Below are 27398 nucleotides of genomic sequence, written 5' to 3'. Positions count from 1 at the left end.
AATAGAATTAAGAATAAAGAGATGGTGAAAAACAACCATTAGAAATTTTAATAAGAATTTTTACATAGCAGACCTTTTTGTAATAAGTGAATTTTGGTGCACAAGCAACATAAAAGATGAAAGAAAACCATCACATGTCCTTTTAGCAAAATGGAATGGTCCACGTTTTTGTTGCAAAATATTGTGTTGAAGTCTTGCATGTGGAATGGCTAAGTAGCTGAGAACACTGTATTTCCTTTTTGTCCTTAGAAATATATTGCTCACTCACTGATTCTTGAGTTTCAGAAAATGCGTTTATGATATAGTCATCTGAAAATGCACAGTTTGAGATTTCACGTGTTACCAATTTTACCCTCATTGTTACAGAATAGAATGCTGTCTGTCTCTTTGCTTTCAATTTCTGATTCATTTAGTAATTGTGAAACACCTTCAGATAAGTGCCATTATGGGTAGAAAATAAAAAGTTCTGAATTCTCAGCTGTGTTCACACTGTGCTGGGAAACTCAGCAGAAGGACTCGGGGCTCAGCATGTAGTTGTTCTCATGGCTGAGGTTGATTACAGAGACATAGGAGGGATACACAGCTGGATCAAGAGGAACAACCACAAAGGCTGAGCCTGGAGGAATCCACGTGAGGCTTCTTTACGCTCTCTCCCTCCCATGAGGGGGTCACACAGCACACTCTTCCCCCAGCAATGAAAATGCAGCAACATTTGTATGAGGTTTCTGCCCAGGAAACCCACTAGAGACTCGGCACCCACAGTTTTCATTGGAGGTTTGTAAGGTAGGCACCCTCTGCCTAGCATGCGGCAAAATTCGACTCCAGATGGAACGTAGGTTTTCAGCATAAACATAAGCATATTGTTTGTGCAGACAGTTTAGGTACAGTGAGCCATCCATATCATTTAGGAGAAGCTTTGTATCAGTTTAGGGAACTGTTTACTGGTCAAGTTCCCGGATGCCAGCCAGGGGCCAGCTTTGCAAACAGACCTGTCAAAGGATAGCAGTCACAGGACTATGATGTTAACTCACTTCTGCCCGGAAACCAAAAGGTAGACTACAAAGATGGTGTTTCTGGTCTTTTTACCTTCTTAAAAAATGATGCAATATTTTGGGCAATACAATAACAAAAAATAATTATTTCACTATTACGTCATCTTCCTAGTAGATTCCATTATTCTCTAATTTTCTTGTCATTTTAGTCTCTAATTTTTTTTTAGCATAGTTGGGAATAATGAATGAATAATGATGGGATAATATGTAGGATGATGAAATAGTGTAATTCTTCAAATTATAGGTAACGTAAAATCACTAAGATCCCATAAAATATCTTAGGTTCATAAATGGGTCCAATAGACCTGTATGGTAATTGCAAAATAAGTTGTATTTTATTCTATTAAACAAAAGATTTTTTTTTTGTTCTTTGGAAAACCTGTAAGAGAGAATAAAAGTTATGAAACAGCAATTTTTACAAATGGTTATAGTTGCTCAAAAAATAAACTCAAATACTAAAATTTGGCCCAGCGGACCCTAATGGTATACCGAGGCTAGCCACATGCTACTGTTCTAGTTACTGGCACTTAGTATTTGGGAGGACAGTAAGCAATATTAACTATTCAATTTAGCAACAAGAGCAAGGATAAATGCAATCTAGAATATTCCATGTTTAGTGTATACATTTTAATGTGCTAATGACCACTAATGAGATTAGCTGTAATCAGAAAAGAGACCTTTAGATTGAGACTAGGCATTAATAAAGGTATAATATGTTAACTTGCCATAGTATGGCAATTTAGAAAAGTCATTTAATCTTTTCATTTTTTAAAAAATAAAACATGTACTTTCTATATTTCCATTTCTTTTGTTTAGGATTGGAAGTTTTCTTTCTTTCTTTTTTTTTGTTTTTTTCCTTTTTGGTACTCCTTAAATCAGAAGCAAGAATCATGCGAGGAGAAGAAACTTTCAAGCATAGCCTATTTGAAGAGAGTAGAAGAGAACTGATGCTTTTAAAACCCCAGTACATTTTTTTTTTCTTCCCCAAACCCCAGTACATAGTTGTGTATCATAGTTGTAGATTTGTAGCTCTTCTATATGGGACACCGCCTCAACATGGCTTGATGAGCGGTGAGTAGGTCTGTGCCCAGGATCTGAAGCAGCGAACCCCGGGCCGCAGAAGCAGAACTCTCAAATGTAACCGCCACGCCACTGGGCCGGCCCCTTTAAAACCCCAGTACATTTTTATCTATATGGTTTTCTTTCTTTTTTGGTTAAAAAATCTGTTACATGAATGGCACAACACTATTTTTGAATGTTTATACACCTTTATAAGACCAAAAATATACTTTACACTGTCTTGCTTATTGTTGACTTCACTAGAAAGTCTGAAGGTTACCGTTGGTTTTTTAAATACTGGAACTAGAAAGGGGCTTTTGCTGGAATAACTGCCTCCTCAAATTCACCTGGTGTTTATGAACATTTATACCCCCATATTTAAAGTATTTTGAAAGTATAAAGTAGTATATAAGTGAAAAGTTAAGTATTTTTTTTTAACATCACAATATTACAGGGGCCGGCCCAGTGGCACAGTCATTAAGTGTGCGCCCTGCGCTTCAGTGGCCCGGGGTTCAAAGGTTCAGATCCCGGGCGTGCACTGATGCACTGCTTGTCAAGCCGTGCTGTGGCGGCGTCCCATATAAAGTAGAGGAAGACGGGCATGGATGTTAGCCCAGGGCCAATCTTCCTCAGCAAAAAAGAGGAGGATTGGCATTGGATGTTAGCTCAAGGCTGATCTTCCTCACAAAAAAACAACAACAAAAAAACATTACATTATCGGGTGACGTTGCATGATGAGGTAGGAGGTGCTCATGAGTTTGAAGAGCAGGAGCTAACTAAAAGTGTACAAGTCAGCCAGAAAACAGCCAGCTCTTTTGTCTCCCTACTCTCTTCACTGGCTTGATTTTTTAAAAAAAACCTTAATTACAAAACAAAACAGAACACTAAATAGTTACTTACCCGAGGGGGATACATTCCAAGACCCCCAGTGGATACCTAAAACCGAAGATAGTACCAGACTCTATATATAGTATGTTTTTTCCTGCATATATACCTATGATAAAGTTTAATTTATAAATTAGGCACAGTAAAAGATTAACAATAATAACTAATAATAAAATAGAACAATTACAACTATTCTATAATGAAAGTTATCATAGATCTTAGCAACTTCAGCATACGATTTTTTGTTAAGTGGAGAACTTTCGCCTTTCACTTAAAGAAAGCACTTGATGGCTTCTCTTTGGCGTATCCGAATTGCTAGCATCACTACTCTTGCACTTTGGGGCCATTATTAGGTAAAGTAACGGTAACTTGAACACAAGCACTGAGATACCAACAGTCAATCTGATAACCTAGACTGCTACTCAGTGACTAATGGGTGGGGAGTATATACAACGTAGATCCTCTGGACGAAGGGATCAGTCACCTCCCGGGTGGGACGGAGCAGGATGGCATGAGATTTCATCACACTACTCAGAACGGTGCACAATTTAAAACTTTTGAATTGTTTGTTTCTGGAATTTTACATTTAATATTTTTGGGCTGCAATTAACCATGGCTAACTGAAACTGGAAAGCAAAACCATGGGTAAGGGAGGGACTACTGTGTTTTGGCCTCGTGGACCTTAGTCTTCTTTGTAATATCCTGGATTTGACAGTTATTTGTGTTTTTTCAGCTCTGTGCATAATGTTGTACTATATATTATGGGGAATACAAAGAAACATATGATTCTTTCCTTTGAGAGGTTTACAATCTAGTTGGAAAGTATTAAATACCTAACAAGGGTAGCATTTAGGATTCTACAGAATCGTTGGGTAACTTTTTCGGTTACTTTAAAAATAACAGTAAACTCACCAGTTTGAGAGGGATAGCAGAGACCTAAATGGTAATTAATGCCCACTCATTCTTGAGGTCTCAGCTCAAGGGCCGCTTCCTCTGGAAATCCTTCCCTCTCACTGCACCAGACTCTGAGTTCCTTGCGAGCGTGGACAGTGTCTGTTTTTGCCCACCATTGTATCCCCCATGCCTTACACTGTACCTGCCATGTAGATCCTTAACAAATAGGTGCTAAATTACAATATTTAGGTTTATCTTGGGCCACTGCCTTCTTTGTACCCCCTTAGCACACTCTTCATGCTCCACTGTATCCAGAGTTGGGGTTCTTGCCCCTGAGGTAGTCCCTTCCTTATTCTGGTAAACAGGAGCTTTATTTTGTTTCGTTAGGGTATTTCTTGTGGTTAATATTTGAGTATAGGAGACTTACTTATCTTTTCAATGGAATCCTGTATATTGTGGACAAATTTTAAACTGTCTTAAACTTTTCTCTACAGTGTTTATCAATGTTGACTGCTCTTCTTCCTTCAAAACCTTTCTATCTTGGTTTCAGCAACAGTGTATTGGCTCTGAGTTCTCCTTAACCCCTCTGGTCTTTTGAAAATTTTTATTTTAACAGAGATAATTTAATGGGAAGAGCTTTTAACCAGGTATAAATTTGTTAACTAGGTTTCTGAAAACAAACAAAAGGACTCTCAAGTGTCAGAGAGGTAGCAAGTGCAGTACTACCCTAAAGCTGGGGAGCAAAGGTAAGAGGTTGGAATTACTAAAATTACTAAATTACATACTTCAAGGAGGGGCTGCGTGAAGCTGAAATAAAGACCTTAGAGTGGGGAGTACTGCTCATCTGGGGCTTGGGTCCTTGAGCTCAGAGGAAGAGTCTCATAGGTCAGGGACCCAGACACCTGGTCCTGGTGTCTCTGAGGGTGGCAGTGAAGCTTGTTGCAAAATGAATTCAGCTAATGCCGTGGAAAGAATGGTTGCTGCTGGATTGAAGAAGTGTTGCCAGAGTGATGCTCATAGGAACAGGAAGCCAGCAGGAGAAAGTCCCTTTTTCCTCCATCTTTGCAGCCAGCCTCTAGCATCTCTTATTGGCAGAGCCAGCTGGTAAAGCAGAAACGTGGCTTCAAGTCTCAGCCACAGCATCACAAAGCAAAGTGCAGAAGGCTTACCTTAGTAACTGGAACAATCAGAGAGCAAAAGGAAACCAGGTACTAAAGTATTCGTAGTATAAAATTACATGATTTTACAGCTGTTGAAATAATGACATCAGTATTAAATAAAAACAAGTCTTACATAGCAACCCAGACTAGAAAAGGCTTAAGGGAGAACTCATGCATGAGAAAATTAAGGGCAATTGAGCAAATTTATAACTATATAAATTACAAAAATGGAGAAATGGCACAAATATAAGCCTTCCACTAAGTTAGTAGTTGTAGATTGTAAAATTAGATTTAGAAATTTATTTTTATTAATAGACTTTTATTTTTTAGAGCAGTTTTAGGTTTACAGAAAAATTGAAAGTGCAGAATTCCTGTATATACCTGCCCTCCCGTAGTTTCCCTATTATTAGCATCTTGCATTACTGTGGTATGTTTGTTTCAATTAATGGACTAATATTGATATATTCTTAATAACTAAGGTCTGTGGTTTGCATTAGGGTTTACTGTTTGTGTTGTACGTTCTCTAGATTTTGACTCCCCCTTAACCCCTCTGGTCATTTTTAGTGGTCTTATCTGATGGTTTCTGTCTTGCGTTGTTTGAATGTAGGCATTCCCCAGGGAAATTTCCTCAGTGCTCTTCCTTGGTGTAACCTCTTTTATTTGCATATAGGTTTCTTATCAGTAAAATGGGAGGTTGAACTAGAGACTTCTGAGGTTCTAACTCCCAAATTCAGTGACCGGCTATGTCAGACTCATGATAGGATTTTTTCAGACTCATCCGCTCTTCTCTCTGAGTTTCCTAAATATATATATATTTTTTTGCTGAGGAAGATTCACCTTGAGCTAATGTCTATTGCCAGTCTTCCTCTATTTTGTATGTGAGCTGCTGTCACAGCATGGCCACTGACAAGTGGTATAGGTCTGCGCCCAGGAACTGAACCCGGGCTGCTGAAGCAGAGCGTGCTCAACTTAACCACCAGGCCACCAGGGCTGGCCCTCCTGAATATTTTTAAAGCTATAAATGATCCTCTTGGTCATCCAGACTCAAAATCTTGATTTAACATCTGACTTCACCAAGGTGTACATCCATTGTGTTACTGAGTCCCGTTTTAGCCCCTTCAATGTCTGTGACATTCCTCTTACCACTCCCTCTGCCTCATCGCACATCTGGTTCCCTTTCTCATTGCGTCCCTGCAGCAAATGCTGCTGCTTGCCGAAGTCCCATGACTTCTGGAGAGAGACTTAGTGAAGGTGTGCTGGAAATGGCCCTTTGTGAGTAGGGATCTAGCTTGCTTGTTATTTCTGGCAGAAAAGAAACTAAGGACATAATTCAGAAAGACTTGTTCTATGAGTGCAAAAAGAGAATAATTGGTTATTTCTTCTTTCTTGTTGCACTATCATATTAAATGTTTTCTTAATGTGTGTTCCTTTTCAGCATAATGGGAGTTTTGAGTAACAAGTGTGGCTTTCAACTGCAGTATCAAATGATTTTTTCAATATGGCTCCTGGCATTCAGTCCTCAAATGTGTGAACACCTGCGGCGTTATAATATCATTCCTGTTCTGTCCGATATCCTTCAAGAATCTGTCAAAGAGAAAGTGACAAGAATCATTCTTGCAGCATTCCGTGTAAGTGTTTTGTGGTTTTTTTTTTGGTGTGTGTGTGTGTGTGAGGCATTTTCACTGTGGAGTATATTTGAGGGCTTTTTAGCAGGTGAGAAAAAGTTGCTTGTTCTCTATGTAGTTAGGAAACTATGGAGTCATGGTCACCAGAATCAAATATCACTAATTTGTATTTATGGCATGGGGGAGTGGGACTGGGGGGAGGAAACCATTTAAATGGATGAAATGGATGAGTCACAGAATGCTTAGAAGGAAATGTAATTGTTTTTCATTCAGTTAGAGGAAGTCCCTTTTTGTTGCAGTGTGTCTGAGAGACTGTTATTGAAGTTTTTATCTTATGAAGCCCTTATGTTAGTGTAGTATTGTATTTCAGACTCTGGATCTACTGACTGGCAGTATATTTCTGAGGCAGCTATAAATATCTGTAATTATTTTGAATAGTAAAATTATTTTATTAGGATATTAGAATTCTGGTGATTATCTAAGTCACCTTCCACCCTTGAACAGATAAGAGAGTTGAAGACAACAGAAGAGGCGAGCTAGAATCTGAATCCTGGGTCTTCTGGCTGCCAGGCAGTTGTAACACAGACAGAAAGTGTTGTTAATTGGTTACCCAGGGCCAAGGTATTTGCTGTAACAATTGTCTGTTGATAATTTTGTTGGTCACCTTAGGATTTAAATGGGCTTTTCAGGGACAGCCTGGCTGCCCTAGTGTCTTTTAAGGATGCTGCCCAAGAGTAATAGTAGTGCATGTATCTCATATAGTTCTCACTCTGTGCCATGCATCTTTCTAAGGTTTTCCATTTGTTAACTCATTGATGCTCACCATAGCCCTATGGCAGTTGTTGTTATTGTTAGTATATTGGTATCATGAGTATTAGTATTGGTCTTCTCCTCATTTTACAGACAGGGAGACTGAGACAGAGAGGGTACATTGCTGGTAGGTGGTAGACATGCAGATCTGTTATTGGCTTCAGAATCTGCTTTTAACCATTATTTGTTCTTATGCTTTCTTTAAATAAACAACAAATCAAAAATAAAAAGTAGTACAGATGTATTGCAAAAATTTAAATAGCATAGACATCACATTTGCCAAATATAGTTACTAACATCTTTCGAATTTTTCTAAGCATTTAGAGATAAATGTATAAATAGGTGTGTAATTTTGTTTTGTATTTAGAAATAAAAATGGCATCATATTATAAATACTGTTTTATAATTTTATTTGTAACAATATGTAATGAATATGTTTTCATTTTCATATCTGTAGGTCTTCAGTATTCTTTTTAATGGTTATATTCTGTGGTCTTGATGTGGTTTGTTTAACCAGTGTCCTATTGATGGGCATGTGAGGTGTTTCCAATTTCGTTTACATGTGTTTGCTCACTTCAGTGAATATTTCTCTTGGATATAGTTCTAGAGATGGAATTGCTGAGTCAAAGAACATACTGTTTTGCATTTTTTTTTTTTTTTTTTGAGGAAGATCAGCCCTGAGCTAATATCCATGCCAATCCTCCTCTTTTTGCTGAGGAAGACTGGCCCTGAGCTAACATCCATACCTATCTTCCTCCATGTTATGTGGGACGCCGCCACAGCATGGCCTGACAAGCGGTGTGTTGGTTCGCGCCTGGGATCCGAACCCGAGGCCACCGGCAGCGGAGTGCGTGCACTTAACCACTATGCCACGGGGCGGCCCCTGTTCTGCAGTTTTGATAGATAATATCAAATCACCTTTCAAAAATGTGCAAATTTACATTTCCATCAACAATGTATTGGGAGTGCATGTTTTTCCATTCTTTCACTTCCATTTAATATCTTTTAATTGTTACAAAAAATGAGGTGAAAAATGAAATTGTTTTAGATTTGTGTTCTGTTACTAATGAATGAAGCTGAGCATCTTTTAATATTTTTATCAGCCATTTATATTTCTCCTATAAATTGCTTATTCATAGCACTTGTCACCTTTTAAACTTTTAAATTTGATATGTAGAAACTCTTTTCTAGGTGTTTGTAGTTAATAATAATAACTAATGTTTATTGAGAGCTTATTCTGTGTCAGGCACTGTTCTAATTGCTTTCAATGTGTTACCCATTTGATCTCCCAAGAACTCCATGTGGTGGGCGTTAGGCCACAAGAGGTTAAGTAATTTGCCAAAATACTTAGGCAGCGGCAGAGCAGGAATTCAGACTCAGGCAGTATGACTCATGGTCTTAATCATCGTGCTAACCTGTCTTTGATACTGAGAATAATAAATGTTATAATTGATTTTCATGCGTTGTCTTATTTAATCTTCATGATGATCCAGTAGTTTCTATTATTATTTTTATTTTATAGATATGAAAATGAAGACTTCGGGATTTATTCCTTAGTTAGTAAGTGATAGGATTGGAATTTTGGTGAAATCTGTTTGGCTCCAAAGCCATCCTCTGGCTCCAAAGCCATCCTCTTAACCATTCTGCCATCTCCTTTTTCCTTTTTCTCTGTGCATTTTCTCGGGAACCTTAAGAGTAGCATTAAAAGGAGGGGAAACCGTGAGACGGAGAGCCGTAGGTCATGTGAGAGAGGAATTCCGATTCCTTTGCTGAAGCTATCAGCTGAAAGCATTAAACTCCTTTTTTTTTTCTTTGTGAGGAAGATTAGCCCTGAGCTAACATCCAATGCCAGTCCTCACCTTTTTGCTCAGGAAGATCGGCCCTGGGCTAACATCCATGCCCATCTTCCTCTACTTTATATGGGACACTGCCACAGCATGGCTTCACAAGCGGTGCGTCAGTGCACACCCAGGATCGGAACCTGCGAATCCTGGGCCGCTGCAGCAGACGGAGAGCACTTAACTGCTACACCACCAGGCCAGCCCCTAAACTCCATTTTTTTTCTAGCTGCCTAATGAGTGGAATGAGAGATTAAAATCATTGAGAAGTGAGGTTCAGAGTAAATTCTGTTGAAAGAGTGGAAAGTGAAATGAAAGTGTGAGTTGCTAGATATGATAAATGCCAGTCAGCTGTTGACCAAGTGTTGCTCTATGCATTAGATTTGCTTATTCTTATTTATAAAAAGTAACATTCTTTTTCATGTAAAAATTGTTGTATGGCCCTTGAGAAGTTTACTCTTAAGAAATAGGTAAATGTGGTACCTCCCTATTTCTCTGCCTCACCATATTGTCTCTGCCCTTAGTTTTTCTAGCAAACTGTGGACATGAGTTGTCATAGTAAATTTCAGTCTAGTCCAGATAAAATAATAATCAGTTTTTAAATTGGAGTAGCAGATTTAGCAGAGTAGTTGTATTAATGAGATTCTACTCTGAAGTATTTTTGTAGCTAAGCTGAATATATTTTTTCTTCTACTTAAGTATTTCATTATCTGTATTCTTATTTATTTAGTAAAGATGAAAAATTCTAGAAACAGGATCTTTTAACAGTCTCCTTCTATTGCTAGAGCACAATTTAATTCACAAACCAGTTTTGAGTCCCTTTTATATTCCAGGCATTATGCTAATCATAGGGAACACCAGTGCCTAAGATATAGCTTGATATTGAAAGGCTTGTAGTTCAGTGAAGACAGAATATGTAAATAAATAATGTCAATGTGATGCAATAAGTAATGTGCAAGAGTAAAAGTAATATAAAGGAGGCGGAGGGTAAGAATAGGGGGTTCTAGGAAAAGCTTCAGAGAGGAGAAGGCTTTCAAGAGGTTTTTGAAGGATGCATAGAAGTGTTTTAGAAGTACAAAGGTGGAGAGAGGTTGATAAATGTTAACAAGTGAAGAAAGGACCTTCTGGAATTGTCATTAATTTGTTCTTGTAGGATTGATTATTGCCCCCCTACCCTGAGTGAATGTTAAGGGAATAAATGGAGCATGTAAATCTGGCTCTTGAATATACAATACTGGTATTTGTGGCCATTTCCTTTCTGAAGGAACAGACTTGCTCTGTAAAATGGGGCTTTTGCTTTGCTGATCATTATTACCACTCTGGACGTTGAACTAGTGGGGCCAACACAAATCTTTCAGCCATCTTGTTACTGACTCACCCTAACTTCTGTTTGTACTCATGGACATCACCCACCAAAGCCCAGTGCCTTCCAACAAGACTCTGTCAGATCTACTTTTGCTACTTTATTGTGTACTGTGCCTACTCTGATGGAGCATGAGTACGAGCTGATTCCTCTTTAAATTTTATTCACTATGGTTGAATATGTATTACATCTTTTCGATATTTTTATTTTCTGAAGGCTTAAAGCTCCTATTCTATTTGTCTTTGTCTTGAGTTTCTTTCTTGTCTTTCCGCCTTTCTGTTGTACTATAATCACAGGAGCCTTTATTTTATTAAATTCTTCTATTCAAAATTAAGTACCTATCATTTAAGAAAATGGAAATAGTTTGATCTTTTTCTTATTTATGAAAATAATATGGTCTTATGGTTAAAAAATAAGATAGAAAAATATTAAGAAAAAAGTATAAATTAAACGTAGGCTCACTTCTAGATATGGAAGCCTGTTGATATTTTAATACCTGTAATTTATAATCTTTGTTCCCTTCCTACATGGGGTGTCAACTCTGGATGAATTACAGTGGGCACTGAAAAGCTGAATAGTTAGAGGGAGTCTCTGAATTCTCGTCTCTTCACAATTTGGTCAGATCATGCCTGGCATCAGTTACTACAAAGAGTGTGTGCCCACAGGTTGCTAGTGTGTGTGCCCGGCAGGCACAGAGGAAGTCACGTTCGCTCTCCTCTTGGGCTGGCCTCTGTGCCTTTGGGAAGTTGCTTAGCTTCTCCATGCTTCAACTTTGTTCGTGTGTCTGATGAGAGTAATATCATCTGTTTTTTAAGTTTGTCATTGGACTTCATATATGCTCATATGATAATGCCTTTTGAGACGATAAATGTGGGCTAAATGAATACTTGGCGCATAGTAGGCCCTCAGTATTTGTGACCGTGTGAGGGACTGAACAAAAACACTGAAATAAAAGTAGAAAAACCTTCTATGACAGTAGGGTAGTGGTATTGGATTTACTGATATTTGTATTGGTTTCTTTATTGACTGAGTTAAATTCCTTTTCAAATTTTTGGCTGCTTTGTTTGGTTCCTATATTTAAAAGTATGATGATAAAATTCCATGACAGAAAATCTAATTGCTTGGAGCTACAGAAATTGTACATTGAGAATGAACTTACCTCAAAGTCTCCTACATCTAGTTTTCATGAGTATGTTAAGATTATTGATGTATTAGAAGTTTATTAAAGTAATCCTTTTAACAAAACACATTGCAGAAAGCAAGACTACAGAGAGAGAGTCCCTATTTTCTGTTAGTGCAGGAACCTTTTTCTAAATTGGAAGCTGTTCATAAAGTTGGCATGAAAACTCTTTTCAGAAAATAAGATATATTTTATCATCACTAAACTGTTAGGAAAGATAATCACCCTTGACTCGATGTCTTTGCAATTAGATTGTCCTAGAAAGATGTCTTGAATTATTACTGTTTTTTTTTCTTTGTATGACTTTTACTTCTGGGAAATAGATCAACAGTTGCCTAAGTAATTAACATGGAAGTAAATAGTATTTTTTCAGTTTATGTCTACCTATCCTTTTCTGTATGTTAGTTATATTTTTTTAAGTTAAAATATCTATTTTTCCAAATGTTGAAGATTGTAAACATTGATCATAAAATTATTTCTTTTGATAATTTGTTAATAAGGTAACTTATTTGTTTGAGGTAAAATATAGGTGTGGGAAAGAGAGCTGCTGTTGAAGTCAGGGTCTTATTTTAGCTGCTCTGTTGTTTCAAAGACTATATCTTTATGCTTGTGTCTTTTTTCCTCTGTTTTGATCAACTTACACGGTTTTTTATAAGTATTGTTTAGATAATATAGTAAATGCTCTGAGTTTCTAGGAAGAAATCATATACTAGTAATTTATAGTAATGGATTGAGATTTAATCCAAAGCTCGGCGTAAGCTGCTTTAAACATAATTTATATGGTAGCTGTTCTATCTGCTCTTCCCACAGACCTTGCTTAGTATTTTTTCCTGCATAGTTTCTCCTCCCTTCCATTGATTTTCGTTTTAGATCATTATTATATAAAATAAAAGGATCATTGGAAGCAGGTATCTCTATTATTGTTATATAATAGAAGAGAGGTGTTAGTTGATTTTAGTTGAATCCTACCTTTGAGCTCTCCCCCCGTCTTTCTCTCCCTCCCTTTTCTTTTCCTTTTCCTCTTCCTCTTTCTCTTCCTTCCTCCCCCCACCTCATTCATGGATTGTCTCTTCACTTATCAATGCATCAGATGTTTACTGAAGATCAGTTATGTGGCAGGCAATGTGTTACTGGGGGTATGGAAGGATGAGTATGACAAGATGCTTTTTCTCAGGGACTTTGTATTTTCTTTAAATTTTTTTCTTTGATGGAGTGACTTCATGAAGTCGCCATGAAGAATGTTTACAATATACAAAGCACAAAAAGTCACAAGAAGCTTAGAGCCAGACTGAGATTCTTAGTTTTTCTTTTGATCTGATTTGGGAAGTCTCTAGATTGATTATTTACTTTTTATAGAAATTTGAGAAGGACACTCTTTGCTAATTTTCCTTTCAGTATGGTATATTAGAAAGAGTGTAGGCTCTGGAGTGGACAGATCTGGGTGTGAATTCCAGCACTCGATTGTTGGGAGAGGGGCTTGAAATCTCATGGTTAATTTCTCCGTCTGTGAAAGGTGGTTAATAATACCTAACTCACTTCAAGATTGGGTAAGGATTCAATGAGATAACAGATGAAGTGCCTGGCAATAGTAAATATTCAATCTGTATTTATTTCCCTGCCTTTTCTCTCCATAGAATAATAGCAGTTTGCCTTTTTTTTTTTTTTTTTTTTTTTGCCAAGGGAGATTGGCCCTGGGCTAACATCTCTGCCCCTCTTCCTCTACTTTATATGGGATGCCACCAGAGCATGGCTTGACAAGCGGTGCGTCGTTGCGAACCCGGGATGCAAACCTGGGAACCCTGGGCCGCCGAAGCGGCTCGCACGCACTTAACTGCTACACCGTTGGGCTGGCCCCAGCAGTTTGCCTTTTAAATCCCCTACCTCTGTAAATTGCATTCTTGCTACGTTAATGTTGAACCTAAGCAAAGATCCAGTGCTGTTCTGTTTGATTTCAAAGAGGCAGCATGAATATTTTACTAATATTTAGCATGATTTAAAAATCTTGTTTCAACTTTATTAACTGTTTCAATTGTTTACCCACAATGCGTGGAAAATATGCTAATTTCTGGACTTGTGTTGTCTAATTTGGATTTCAGATTATTTAAAATAGACTCAGTCTCTTGGCAGAATATTAGTTTTTTGGACTCTCCTGTGCTAAATTTGGGACAATACAATTGTTAGGTTGAAAATCAGAAGAGGGCTCAAAATCAGAAGAATGTCTTTAGACATCCACAACTTTGATTTACACAACTGAGGTAAAATTGAGCCATTGGTAAGGACATAGTAAAGCCATTTGATTTAGACCATCAAATAAGCGGAAAAAAATGATGTGTCAGGGCCGGCCCCATGGCATAGCGGTTAAGTGCACTCGCTCCGCTGCTGGCGGCCCGGGTTTGGATCCCGGGCGCCCACCGACACGCCGCTTGTCAGGCCATGCTGTGGTGGCGTCCCACATAAAGTGGAGGAAGATCGGCACAGATGTTAGCTCAGGGCCAGTCTTCCTCAGCAAAAAGAGGAGGATTGGCGTGGATGTTAGCTCAGAGCTGATCTTCCTCACACAAAAAAGAATAAATAAATAAAAATTTCTTAAAAAAAAAAATGATGTGTCCTTTTTTTTCTTTATCATTCTCTAATTCTTATAACCTTTAAAAGTGATTTCACTGATGAAGTTCTTTGAGAATAGTCTAGTTATATATTTTTTCCCACATTCTGAAACTCAGGAAGGAAATTTTTATGCTGAAGGCTTGAGCAAGCTTGCTGAGCTGCTGTGAGCTGAAGAAATCTAGCAGCTGCTAATTATAATTTTTTTTTCCATTTGGCTGGGTGAATTTTATTTTTGAAAATGTCACTCTCACTTATTCATAGCAGGTGCTGAACTCCGGGTCTCTGCAAATGTTATTCTATTGGTCAAATTGATTTGTCAATCTTTAGTTCCTGAAATAAACTAGAATGTTTTGAGGCTGTGTGATGGAGAAAGACATTGAAGATCATATTTGTTGTCTAGAGTTTTATATCTGTTGTGAGTTTTATTTCTTTTTTTTGGCTCTGCTTAGTCAAGAGCCTACATAATATGTCAGGTAATAAGATAAATTATATTTTTATAGCTGTATAGTTTTTAGCAGAAAGGCTTAGAAAGAAATACCACCAACTTGAATTTGGATTTTTATTAGCTATATTAATCATGGTGTTTAATTCATACCCAAGCACATAGACACACACAGACATGCACATATGTACATCTTCCTGTGCGGGCCTTTCACAGTCATAACCCTTTCAAAGAGGCCCGCTCTAGTGTGAGTGTATGGGGACTGTATTGCCCACTGCTTTGGCATGGAAGTATTGCTATCAAGAAATTTTATTCCTAAATTCATCCCTCATTCCTTATTTCAGGAATTTATCTATCTTGCTCATTAGATACCAGGTTTGGATGAGGTCTAGTAAGACTGAGTCTTTTTAAATCTTGGAGTGAGTCCTTTAATACAGTGCTACTTCAAGTGTGGTTCGCATGTCAGTGCAGTGCTGGGAACTGTAGGTTAGCAGCCTGCAAGGATAAGTACAGAAAGGGAGAGTAATCATTTAGTTTAGAAACTTACAAAAATTTGACAGAATGCTTTTATGTCTGTCGAATTTAATAATATAAAATTTGAGCTTGTATTCTGCATGTCTTTGTATTTTTCCAGAAATTCATTTTCATTACCTCTATAAGTATGTTTATCAAAAGTATTTGTTCATGACTGATTGGAAGTTAAAAAACAAGACTAGTCTTTGCCACAGATGGTTTGAGAAGCACTGCTGTAATATGTATTTTACAAGGCTAGCAGTTTTTGGGAAGGAAAGATCTGAATTGTCATTTGATTCCACCTTGTTCTTAGTGAAGTCAAGATCCCTCCACACCATTACTTGGACAAAGGCCAAAATGATATTTACACTTGTAATTTTGTTGAAGTGAAGATGCCATTGAGTTTTAGACTTTATTTTTTTGTGTGAGGAAGATCAGCCCTGAGCTAACATCCACGCCAATCCTCCTCTTTTTGCCGAGAAAGGTTGGCCCTGAGCTAACATCTCTGCCCATCTTCCTCCACTTTATGTCAGACCACCACAGCATGGCCTGACAAGTGGTGCATCTGTGCACTCCCGGGATCCAAACCCGGGCCGCCGGCAGCTGAGTACACGTGCTTAACCGCTATGCCATGGGGCCAGCCCCTGAGTTTTAGGCTTTAAAGAGTACACTGCTGCCGGATTATATAGGTTTGTTTCTGGCAAATTCAGTTTCTTAAGTATTTTCATAAGCTTTTCATTCTTTATAATGGGATGGAGAGATGAAATTAAAACATATTTTGAAGGAAAAATAGATAAGACATTGATTTGACATAGGGTTGAAGAAAAGGAGAGAATCAAATATGACTAAGTTTTGAATTACTGTTATCTTGGAGAATTGAGAGGAGCGGTGGTTTCAGAATACCATAGAGCTGTTGTATATTAGTTATATTGACTGTGTTTAGGTTATAGTTGAAACCATTAGTTATGATAATATCTTAAATATGAAGTTTAACTCTTCAGTCAACAAATATATAGTGAAAATAACAAAGGATCATATGAACAAAAGAGCTTTGATATGTTATTGAAGTTAGAAGAGATAGTAATAAGCAAATTAGCTGGAAAAGATCACAGAGAAAATTTGGTAGAATAGTAAGTAAAATGTCACAAAAGCAAAGGAGGAGGGAAGAGTTTCGTAAAAGGAGAGGTTATCAGAATGTAGGGCTCCCCACAGTGTAAGGTCTTCAGTTGAAGTCCATTATGGTCAGAGAACAGTTTCTATGTGGTTTCAATTCTTGGAAATTTGAGGCTTGTTTTATGGCTCCTCTTATGGTCTATCATGGTGAATGTACCATGTGCACTTTAGAAGAATATGTTTTTTGCAGACGTATAGTGTTCTATAAATGTCAATTAAATCAGGGTGGTTGATAGTGTCAGTCAGATCCTCTGTGTACTGATTTTTTGTTTAGTGGTTCTATCAACTGCCGAGAGGCAGAGAGTTGTTAAAATCGCCAGCTGTTATTGTGGATTTGTCTGTTTCTCCATTCAGTTCTGCCAATTTGTGCTTCATGTATTTTGAATCTGTTATTAATACATTTATGTATGTTACATTTTCCTGAGGAATGGCCCTTGAATCATTGTGAAATGTCCTTTTTTATTATTGGTAGCACTCTGTCTTGATATCTGCTTATTTGAAATTAATACAAACATGTCAGCTTTCTTATGTTTATGGTTTTCCATCTTTTAATTTCATCCTATTTGTGTCTTATATTTAAAGTTTGTGTTTTTTTAAGACAACATGTACTTGGGTCTTGAATTTTTATCTATTATAGTAATATCTGCCTCTTAATTGGACTGTTTAGTTCACTGGCATTTAAAGTAATTATTGGTGCAGTTGGATTTAAGTCTACCATTCTACTGTTTGTTTTCTGTTTGTCTCATCTGTTTTTTGTTCTTCTGTCTTCCATTCCTGCCTTTTCTTGGGTTAATCCTTTTTAGAATTTCATTTTAATTTTTCTATTGGCTTTTTAAGTGTTCTTTTTTGTAGTATTTTATTTCTTAAAGGTTGTTTTGGTGTCACAATATGCATCCTTAATTTTTTCCATTATTCTTAAAGTTAATAGTGTATTATCTTATGTAAAATGTAAGAACCTGAAATCATATAGGTCTGTTTCCCCTTTTTTATGCAATAGTTGTCGTATTATATAATATCTACATATGCTATAAACTCTGTAATACAGTGTTCTGTCTCTTTGTTTAAACAGTCATATATATTATGGAAGTTGAGGGAAAAATAGTCTTTTATATTTATCCAGCTATTTGCCGAGTCTGCAGTTCTTTCTTTCCTTGAAGATTGAGCTTTCCACTTGGTGGTATCATTTCCCGTCACCTGCAGAAAGAATTTCCTTTAGCCCAGGGCTCAGCAAACTATAGCAGCTCATAGGCCAAATCTGGCCCACCACCTGTCTTTGTAAATAAAGCTTTATTGGAACAGTGCTATGCTCATTTGTTTTATATATTTTGTATGGCTGCTTTTGCACTATAATGGCAGAATTGAATAGCTGTGACAAAACCTCAAAGCCTAAAATATTTACTATTTGGCCCTTTTTTAGAAAAAGTTTATCCAACCCTGTTTTAGCATATCTTCTACTTCATGTCTGCTAGTGACCAATTATCTTAGTTTTCAGTATCTATAAAGTTTTATTTTACTTTTGTTCTTTTCTTTTAATTGAGATATAATTGATATTTAACATTATATTAATTTCAGATGTGCAACATAGTGGTTTGATATTTGTATATAGTATGAAATGATCATCACAGTAAGTCTAGTTAATTAATGTCCATCCCCATAAATAGTTACAAATTTTTTTTTCTTGTGATGGGAACTTTTAAGATTTACTCTTATAGCAACTTTCAAATATACAATACAGTGTTATTAACTATAGTCACCATGCTGTACATTACATCCCAGGACTTATTTGTTTTACAACTGGAAGTTTGTACCTTTTGCCCATCTTCAACCATTTTGCCCGCTCCCCACCCACTGCCTCTGGCAACCTCCAATCTGTTCTCTGTATTTATGAGGGGTTTTTTTATTAATTTTTTTTTAGGTCCCACATATGGGTGAGATCATATGGTATTTGTCTTTCTCTGTCTGACTTATTTCACTTGGTGTAATACCCTCAAGGTCCATCCATGTTGTTGCAAATGGCAAGATTTCCTTATTTTTTATGGCTAAATAATATTCCATTGTGTGTGTGGGTATCCCATTTTCTTTATCCATTCTTCTCTTGGTGGACAATTAGATTGTTTCCACGTCTTGGCTATTGCGAATAAGGCTGCAGTAATCACAGGAGTGCAGATATCGCTTCAGTATCCTGTTTTCATTTCCTTTGGATAAATACCCAGAAATGGAATTACTAGATCATATGGTAGGTCTATTTTTAATTTTTTGAGGAAACTCCATATTGTTTTCCATAGTGGCTGCACCAGTTTACATTCCACCAACAGTGTACAAGTGTTCCCTTTTCTCCACAACCTCACTTATCTTTGTTTTTTGATAATAGCCATCCTAGCAAGTGTGAGGTGATATTTCATTGTGGTTTTGATTTGCATGTCCCTGATGATTAGTGATGTTGAGCATATTTTCATGTACCTGTTGGCCATTTGTATGTCGTCTTTGAAAAAATATCCATTCTGATCCTCTGCCCATTTTTTAATGTTTGTTTTTTTGTTATTAAGTTGTATGAGTTCTTTATATATTTTGGATATTAACTCCTTGTCAGATATATGGTTTACAAATATTTTCTCCCGTTCCATAGGATGCCTTTTCATTTTGTTTATTGTTTCTTTTGTTGTGCCGAAGTGTTTTAGTTTGATGTAGCTCGACTTGTTGATTTTTGCTTTCGTTGCCTGTGCTTTTGGTGTCATATCCAAAATATCGTTGTCAAGACCAATGGCAAGGAGCTTTTTCCTTTTCTTCTAGGAGTTTGACAGGTTCAGGTCTTTTGAGTCTTTAATCCATTTTGAGTTAATTTATTGAATGATGTAAGATAGGGGTCTAATTTCATTTTTGTGCATGTGGTTATTCAGTTTTCCTAATGCCATTTATTGAAGAGACTTTTCCTTATTGAGTATTCTTGGCTCCCTTGTCAAATATTAGTTGATCGTATACGTGGGGGTTTATGTTTGGGCTCTATTCTGTTCTATTGGACTGTGTATCTATTTTATGCCAGGACCACACTGTTTTGATTACTGATAGCTTTGTAGTTCAGTTTGAAATCAGGAAGTGTGATGTCTCCAGCTTTGTTCTTCTTTCTCAAGATTGCTTTGGCTATTCGAGGTCTCTTGTGGTTTCATACAAATTTTAAGATTGTTTTTTCTATTTCTGTGAAAAATGGTATTGGAATTTTGATAAAGATTGATCTCATTAATTTCCATATGCTAAGCTAAATCTCCTTCTGCATTTATTCAGCATAATTATTAGGAGTATAACTTGCTTGCAAAAATAAATAAAAAATCTCAAATTTTGGTACAGTTGATTTGGAATTAATTCTTATTACAGGATTTTTTCTGGGGTGGGAAATTGATAACTTGACGAAGGTAGTTTTCTTGAGAGCTTGTTTGTTCTTGTCTCTAGACCTGAGCAGGGTCCTTGCTCAGAACTATTGGTTAATTTAATGAAAAGTTTATCTTTATAAATACTTAGATTCTTTTGCTGTTTTCATAAGTACTCTTAAAAATAGAAAAATCGGGAATTTGCCTGAATGTCAGAAAATTGTTCTGATAATTGTTATTGCTGTCCTTTGTGCACTTATAGGTTGATTGGAGGGGAAAAAAGGTGACTGACTGGAAACTAGAGAGAGTTGAAGCAGCGTTCTTTTAGTATCCCAAGTGCTCTAGGTGGCTGGCGCATGGAGACTTCACTGTGGTGTGCTCATGAGCAGGGCTGTGAGAAAGGATTGTGATGTATTTAATTGTAAACATGTTCAGTATTTTGAGGCTTGTCTGGGTCAATAATTTTAAATGTTTAGTAAGCCAGTAGGTAAGAAGGAATCAGAAGTATGCTTCTGAAATGGGACAGATGCTCAGGAAAGAAGTAAGGATTTGCGATACAGTCATCCACTTCACGGTGATAGTTACCCTGAGAATAACAGGAGGAGAGAGAGTGTAAAAGGAAGTGCAGAGGTCTGAGAACATCACAGAACAAATTATGTAGTTTCTCATTATATGTTTGTTTAATCCAGAACTTTTTAGAAAAATCAACTGAAAGAGAAACTCGCCAAGAGTATGCTCTGGCTATGATTCAGTGCAAAGTTCTGAAACAGTTGGAGAACTTGGAACAGCAGAAATACGATGATGAAGATATCAGTGAAGATATAAAATTTCTTTTGGAAAAACTTGGTGAGAGTGTCCAGGATCTTAGGTATGTTATTCTTTTTAGTTCTCACACGGTGGATACATTGGGCTTTGTTTGATTTGCCTAGTATTTTAAGGAAATCTAAATCTCTTACTAACTATAAACTCAGAAGATTTCACTAAAACATTATGTCTTCTATTAAAAATTGGAGAATATGGAAAAACTGGCTCATCACCATAGCAACAGTTGGTCAGAGGTGTGTGTTATCTCTTCTCATTTGGAGAGATTCCCGCCGTTCTCTGTGTCTAAGACCTGCCTGGCTGTCCTCCCACAGGACATTGGTGCCACCCTGGAACCCCTTCAGAGTCTCCTCCTGGTTTAGAATCTTTTTTAAGCAGCAGTGGTTTTTAATTTGTGGAGGAAGTTTGCCCATATATGGGAAGAGAATTTTTTTCCTGCTTTTTTGTAGTTCTATTGTATTATTTGTTTTTTATATTAAAAATTAAGCAAATGGTATACACGCGGTAAAGGAAAAAAAAACCCCTTACACAGTACAGAAGAAACTCCATGTCACTTCCCCCATTTCCCTACCTAGTCTCACCCCTGTCTGGTTTCTTGTGTTTTCTTCCAAAAAAGCCTCCTAATCCCCCTCCCCCAGGTGCATGTGCGCACGCGCGTGCGCACTCGCATGCGCACTCGCATGCGCACACACACGGTCCTACATATTTTTCTGGACACACACACACAGGGTCCTACGCATTTTTCTGGACCTTGTTCTTTTTTGTTTAATAATATCTTGATGATCTTCCCCATTGACTCATGTATTGTTTGTTTTTAAACTACTGATACATTTTTAAAAGAGAGTTACTCTAGAAATAGATCGTTCTCTGTAGGTAGATTGGATTTGAGAGCGCGACTGACTGCACTTTGGATTGTTTGGCTACTTTCTCCATGTGTGGCCTTGAATAAGCTTCTTGATACTTTAAAGTCTCAGTTTTCTTTTTGGTAAAATACTAATAAAAATTCTAACCTTGTAGGATTTGTTGTGAGGTTTTAAGTGTCCAGCAAGTGCCTTTAGGATGTGTTCCAGAAATGTATTTAGCAGATAATTCAGTGCAGCCCGTAATCCCAAGGCCCAAAAGCTTTTATAGAGATGGGGGTATCACCCACATCGGTGGTTTGTAATGGAGTTTCGTGGAGGGAGGCAAATGATTTTTGTCTTTCTATAATTTCAAATATGAATAAGTTGATTGTAATAATAGGCCAGCAGTAGGCTTGCAGTTTTTATAAATTCTATTTAAAAAAATATCTTTAATTCTTCTGCAATAATGGTTTAAGACCCTTTATGAAAATAAATAAGATTAGTGATAATTAGCTTTCCAAAGCATTTAATCCATGTTAGCCAATTATTATTACTTACTGAGTTTTCATGTTGAATTTGGTAATTTGAAAAATATTGCTATTTACATAAAGCTGATAGGGCGATGGGTGCAGTTGAAAGAGATTTGTCTCTCTTTCTGCTGTTCAGCTTCACAATGTTAATGTTAAATGATACATGTTTACTTCTTATACTAACTGGTCTTACGTTAAAATAAATTACTCTTGATTCAGCAGGACACTCTGATCGACTTAACCAGTAACTCCTGGTTATACTAAATTATTGATCAGTATTAAATGGCTACTTGTTTTTTAGATTTTTGGTTGAAAGAAAGTCCAAGCATGTCCTGTCACTGTTTTCCACTGGCTAATTACATTAAAATTTAAAAATATGAGGCTTGGACTAATTAAATTACTTGATACATAGTGAATCATTTTTGAATTAAAGTGCATTACATTTTGTTACATGTACAGAGGTTTTTGTTTTTAATTAATCTATAATAAATTAATTCAATTAATGAATTACATTGTTGGTAATCATATTTTAAAATATTGTACCAATATGTGTGTTTTTGTTTTTGTAATGCAGTATCGTAGTTTATGACATTTATATAGTATCATAGTATTAGAATATACTATTTTATTTTATGTTAAAATATTATAGGTTTTCATAAATTTACATTAATGTATCTAGTGGTCTGGCAAATATGATATTTTAAGTGGCGTGGTAGAAACTCTGCTAGATTGTCAGATATTTTCCTGATATACATTTATGTATATATTAGGGTAAGGATTTTGAAAGCAAGTGCCCCTTTTAATATTTCGTGACGAGCATTCAGATTTTACAGACGTATTGGACTTTAGAACCCTGAATAAATTTCACATGGTTTATTAAAGATTTAAGCTTTTTACACTTTGTTTAGTGGTAGTTTGTTAATCTGTAATGGATGGTCAGTCTTTGTAGTTAAATCATCAGTGAAGATGTTTTATTTTGCTTAATTTTGGAGTATCTCAGATTCTTATAAACTTTGAAATTCTTTAAAAATTTTTATAGCTCTTTTGATGAATACAGTTCAGAACTTAAATCTGGAAGATTGGAATGGAGTCCTGTGCACAAATCTGAGAAGTTTTGGAGAGAAAATGCTGTGAGGTTAAATGAGAAGAATTATGAGCTCTTGAAGTAAGTTTTCAGTTCCAGTTTACACCCTAATACCCTTGTTCCACTTCCTCACGAACACATTTTGTCACTCTTTTTAAAATTTTAGGTATTCTATAGTTTTAATTTGTATTTTCTTGCTCACTAATGTGGTTGAACACCTTTTCTTGTGCTTATTGGCCATTTGGATATCTTTTTTTTTCCAGGAGAAATGCCTGTTCAAGTATTTTTTTATTTTATTTTATAAGAGTTCTATATGTATTTTGAACATGAATTCTTTGTCATATATATTCATCACAGCTATTTTCTCCTACTCTGTCACATGCCTTTTTACTCTTTAATTTCAACATAGCTCAGTTTATTAATCTTTTCCTTTGTGGCTAGTGCTTTTTTTGTGTCCTAGTTAAGAAGTTTTTGCCTACCCAAGGTGATGAAGATATATTTCTATGTTATCTGCTAGAACCTTTATTGTTTAGCATCTTGCAGTTAGGTCTCCATTCCATCTGGAATTGGTTTTTGGGTAAGGTATAAAGTAGGAGTCAGGTTCATTTTTTTCATTACATGGATATCTAATTGAACCAGCACCCTTTGTTGAAAGTAACACTTTCCGTACTGCTTTCCAGAGTTCGTTTTGTCATAATAGGATGACCAAATATATGCAAGTGTCTGTCTTTTTTATTGAGATATAAATCACATACCACACAATTCACCCATTTAAAGTGTACAAATCACTGGTTTTTAGTAGATTCACAAACGTGTAACCATCAACACAGTCAATTTTAGAACATTTTCATCACTTCAGAAAGAAATCCTGTATCCTTTAGCTATCACTTCTCTATCCACTCATCCACCCAACCCTAAGCAACCACTAATTTGCTTTCTGTCTCTGTGGGTTTGCTTATTATGAAAATTTCATATAAATGTAATCATATAGTATTTGTCCTTTCATGACTGGCTTCTTTCATTTACCATAATGTGTTCAAGTTTCGTTCATGTTGTAGCATTTATCAGTTCTTTATTCCTTTTTATGGTTGAATAATATTCCATTATATTGATATGTTGCATTTTATTTATCCACTCGTCAGTTGATGGACATTTGAGTTATTATTAAAAATGCCAGTAATGAACAGTCATGTACAAGTTCTTGTGTGAACATATGTTTTTATTTCTCTTGCTTGGGTAGATACTTAGGAGTAGAATTGTTGAATCATATGGTGACTCCATGTTTAACTATTTGAGGAACTGCTAGATTGTTTTTCAAAGTGGCTATACAATTTTATAGTCCCATCAACAGTGTATAAGGGTTCTGATTTCTCCACATCCTTGTCAACACTTGGTATTGTCTGGCTTTTTGATTCTAGCCATCTTATGAGTGTGAAGTGCTATCTCATTGTGGTTTTGGTTTTTATTTCCTTGATGGCTAATGATGTCAAGTATCTTTTCATGTGCTTATTGGCCATTTTATGTATTTTTTGGAGAAATGTCTGTTCAGATTCTTGGTTCATTTTTTAATTGGATTGTCTTTTTATTATATAGTTGTGAGAGTTCTTTATATATTTTGGATACAAGTCCCTGATCAAATATATGATTTGCAAATATTATCTCCCATTTTTTGGGTTATCTTCTCACTTTCCTGATAATGTCCTTTGAAGCACAAACATTTTAAAATTTTGTTGAAGTCCAATTTATTTTTTCTTTGGTTCCTCATGCTTTTGGTGTCATACCTAAGAATCCACTGCCAAAACTTAAGGTTGTGAAGATTTACTCCTGTGTGTTCTGTAGTATTTTTATAGTTTTAGCATTAGGTCTTTGATCCATTTTGAGTTAATTTTTTATATGATGTGAGGTAAGGGTCCACCTTCATTCTTTTGCATGTGGCTATCCAGTTGTCCCAGTAACATTTGTTGAAAAGACTGTTCTTTCCCCATTGAATAGTCTTGGCATTCTTACTGAAAATCAATTACTATGAACACATGGGTTTATTTCTGGACCCTTAGTTCTGTTCTATTGGTCTATATGACTGTCCTGATACCAGTGCCACGCTGTCTTGATTACTGTTGCTTTATAGTATGTTTTGAAATCCAGAAGCATGAGTCTTCCATTTTCTTTTTGTTTTGAGTGGATCTTAATTTATTTAATCAGTCCCTTAATGATAGATATTTAATATTGTTGCCAGATTTTGCTGTTACAAACAGTGCAAGAATTACTGTATATACACCTTACTGTAACTTTTAAAATTAATAAACTTTAATTTTTAGAATAATTTTTAGAATAATTTTAGTTATACAGAAAAATTGAGGGGAAAGTACAGCGAGTTCTCATATACCCTCTCTTCCCCTACTAGGCACAGCTTTCCCTATTTTTAACGTCTTTCATTACTGTGGTACATTTGTTACAATTGATGAACCAATATTTATACATTATTTTTAACTGAAGTCCATAGTTTACATTAGGGTTGATGCTTTCTGTTGTACAGTTCATTCTGTGTTATACATTCTGTGGGTTTTGACAAATGCATAATATCATGTATCTCCCGTTACAGTATCATACAGTTTGACTGCCCTAAAAATTCCCTATGTTCCACCTCTTCATTTCTCCCTTCCTCCCTCTTTCTCTGAGCCCCTGGCAACCATTGATCTTTTTACTATCTCTATAGTTTTCCCTTTTCCAGAATGTCGTATAGTTGGAATCAAACAGTATGTAACCTTTCAGACTGGTTTCTTTCCCTTAACAAGATACATTTAGGGTTCCTCCATGTTTTTTGGTGCCTTGATAGCTCAGTTCTTTTTATTGCTGAATATTCCATTGTATGGCTGTACCATAATTTGTTATCCATTGAAGGACATTTTGGTTGCTTCAAAGTTTTGGCAATTATGAATAAAGTTGCTGTAAACATCTGTGTACAGGATTTTGTGTGGACATAAGTATTCAGCTCATTTGGGTAAATACCAAGGGAGCATAGTTGCTGGATTGTATGGTAAGACTATGTTTAGTTTTGTAAGAAACTGCCAAACTGTTTTCCAAAGTGACAGTACTGTTTTGCATTCCCACTGGTGATGAATGAGAGTGCCTGTTGCTCTGCCTCCTTGTTAGCACTTGGTATTGTCAGTGTTCAGGATTTTGGCCATTCTAATAGGTGTGTAGTGGTATCTCACTGTCATATTAATTTGCAATTCCCTGATGACATATGATGTTGGTCATCTTTTCATATGCTTATTTGCCATCTTGTCTGTCTTCTTTGATGAGGTATCTGGTCAGGTCTTTTAACCATTTTTAAATTTAGTTGTTTGTTTTATTATTGTTGAGTTTTAAGAGTGCTTTGTATGTTTTGGATAGAAGTCCTTTATCAGATATGTGCTTTGCAAATATTTTCTCTCCATCACTGGGCTTGTCTTTTCATTCCCTTCACAGTGTCTCACAGAGCAGAATTTTTTAATCTTAATGATGTCCAGCTTATCAGTGTTTTCTTTCATGGATTGTGCCATGTTGTTGTATCTAAAAAGTCATTGCCATACCCAAGGTTGCCTAGATTTTCTCCTGTTATTTTCTAGAAGTTTTATAGTTTTGTCTTTTTCATTTAGATCTATGATTTATTTTGAATTTATTTTTGTGAAGGATGTGAAGTTTGTATCTACATTTACTTTTTTGCATGTGGATATGCAGTTATTCCAGCACCATTTGTTGAAAAGACTTTGCTCTGTTCTATGGCTTTTGCTCCTTCGTCGAAGATTCATTGACTGTATTTGTGTTGTCTGTTTCTGGACTCTCTATTCTGTTCCATTGATCTATTTGGCTATTCTTTGACCAGTACCATACTATGTTAATTACTGTAGCTTTATAGTAAATCTTGAAGTCATGTAGTGTCAGTTCTCTGACTTTGTTCTTCTCCAGTGTTGTTTGTTCAGATCTTTTGTTTCTCCATATAAACTTTAGAATCAACTTGTCGATATCCACAAAATAACTTGCTGAGATTTTGGTTGAGATTGCATTGAATCTGTAGATCAGGTTGAGAAGAACTGACATCTTGACAGTATTGAGTCTTCCTATTCATGAACATGGAATCTCTCTCCATTTATTTAGTTCTGCTTTGATTTCTTTCATCA

General features: G+C 36.2%; 1 protein-coding gene across 4 annotated transcripts in view; it reads left to right on the top strand.

Moving 5' to 3' along the window:
* Positions 1-27398, top strand: part of ATP6V1H (ATPase H+ transporting V1 subunit H) — a 119920-nt gene that overhangs the window by 32918 nt on the left and 59604 nt on the right. For all 4 annotated transcript variants that reach the window (XM_058528701.1, XM_058528700.1, XM_058528698.1 and 1 more), the window contains 3 exons: positions 6486-6678; positions 20650-20828; positions 23194-23319. In XM_058528701.1, coding sequence (XP_058384684.1) covers positions 6486-6678; positions 20650-20828; positions 23194-23319 — 498 coding nt within the window. The remainder of the gene's footprint in view (positions 1-6485; positions 6679-20649; positions 20829-23193; positions 23320-27398) is intronic.

The sequence above is a fragment of the Diceros bicornis genome, chromosome 33, assembly GCF_020826845.1.
Source record: "Diceros bicornis minor isolate mBicDic1 chromosome 33, mDicBic1.mat.cur, whole genome shotgun sequence".
NCBI classification, from domain to species: domain Eukaryota; kingdom Metazoa; phylum Chordata; class Mammalia; order Perissodactyla; family Rhinocerotidae; genus Diceros; species Diceros bicornis.
The sequence above is the reverse complement of the archived record's forward strand: the minus strand, read 5'-3'. Positions and strand labels throughout refer to the sequence as shown.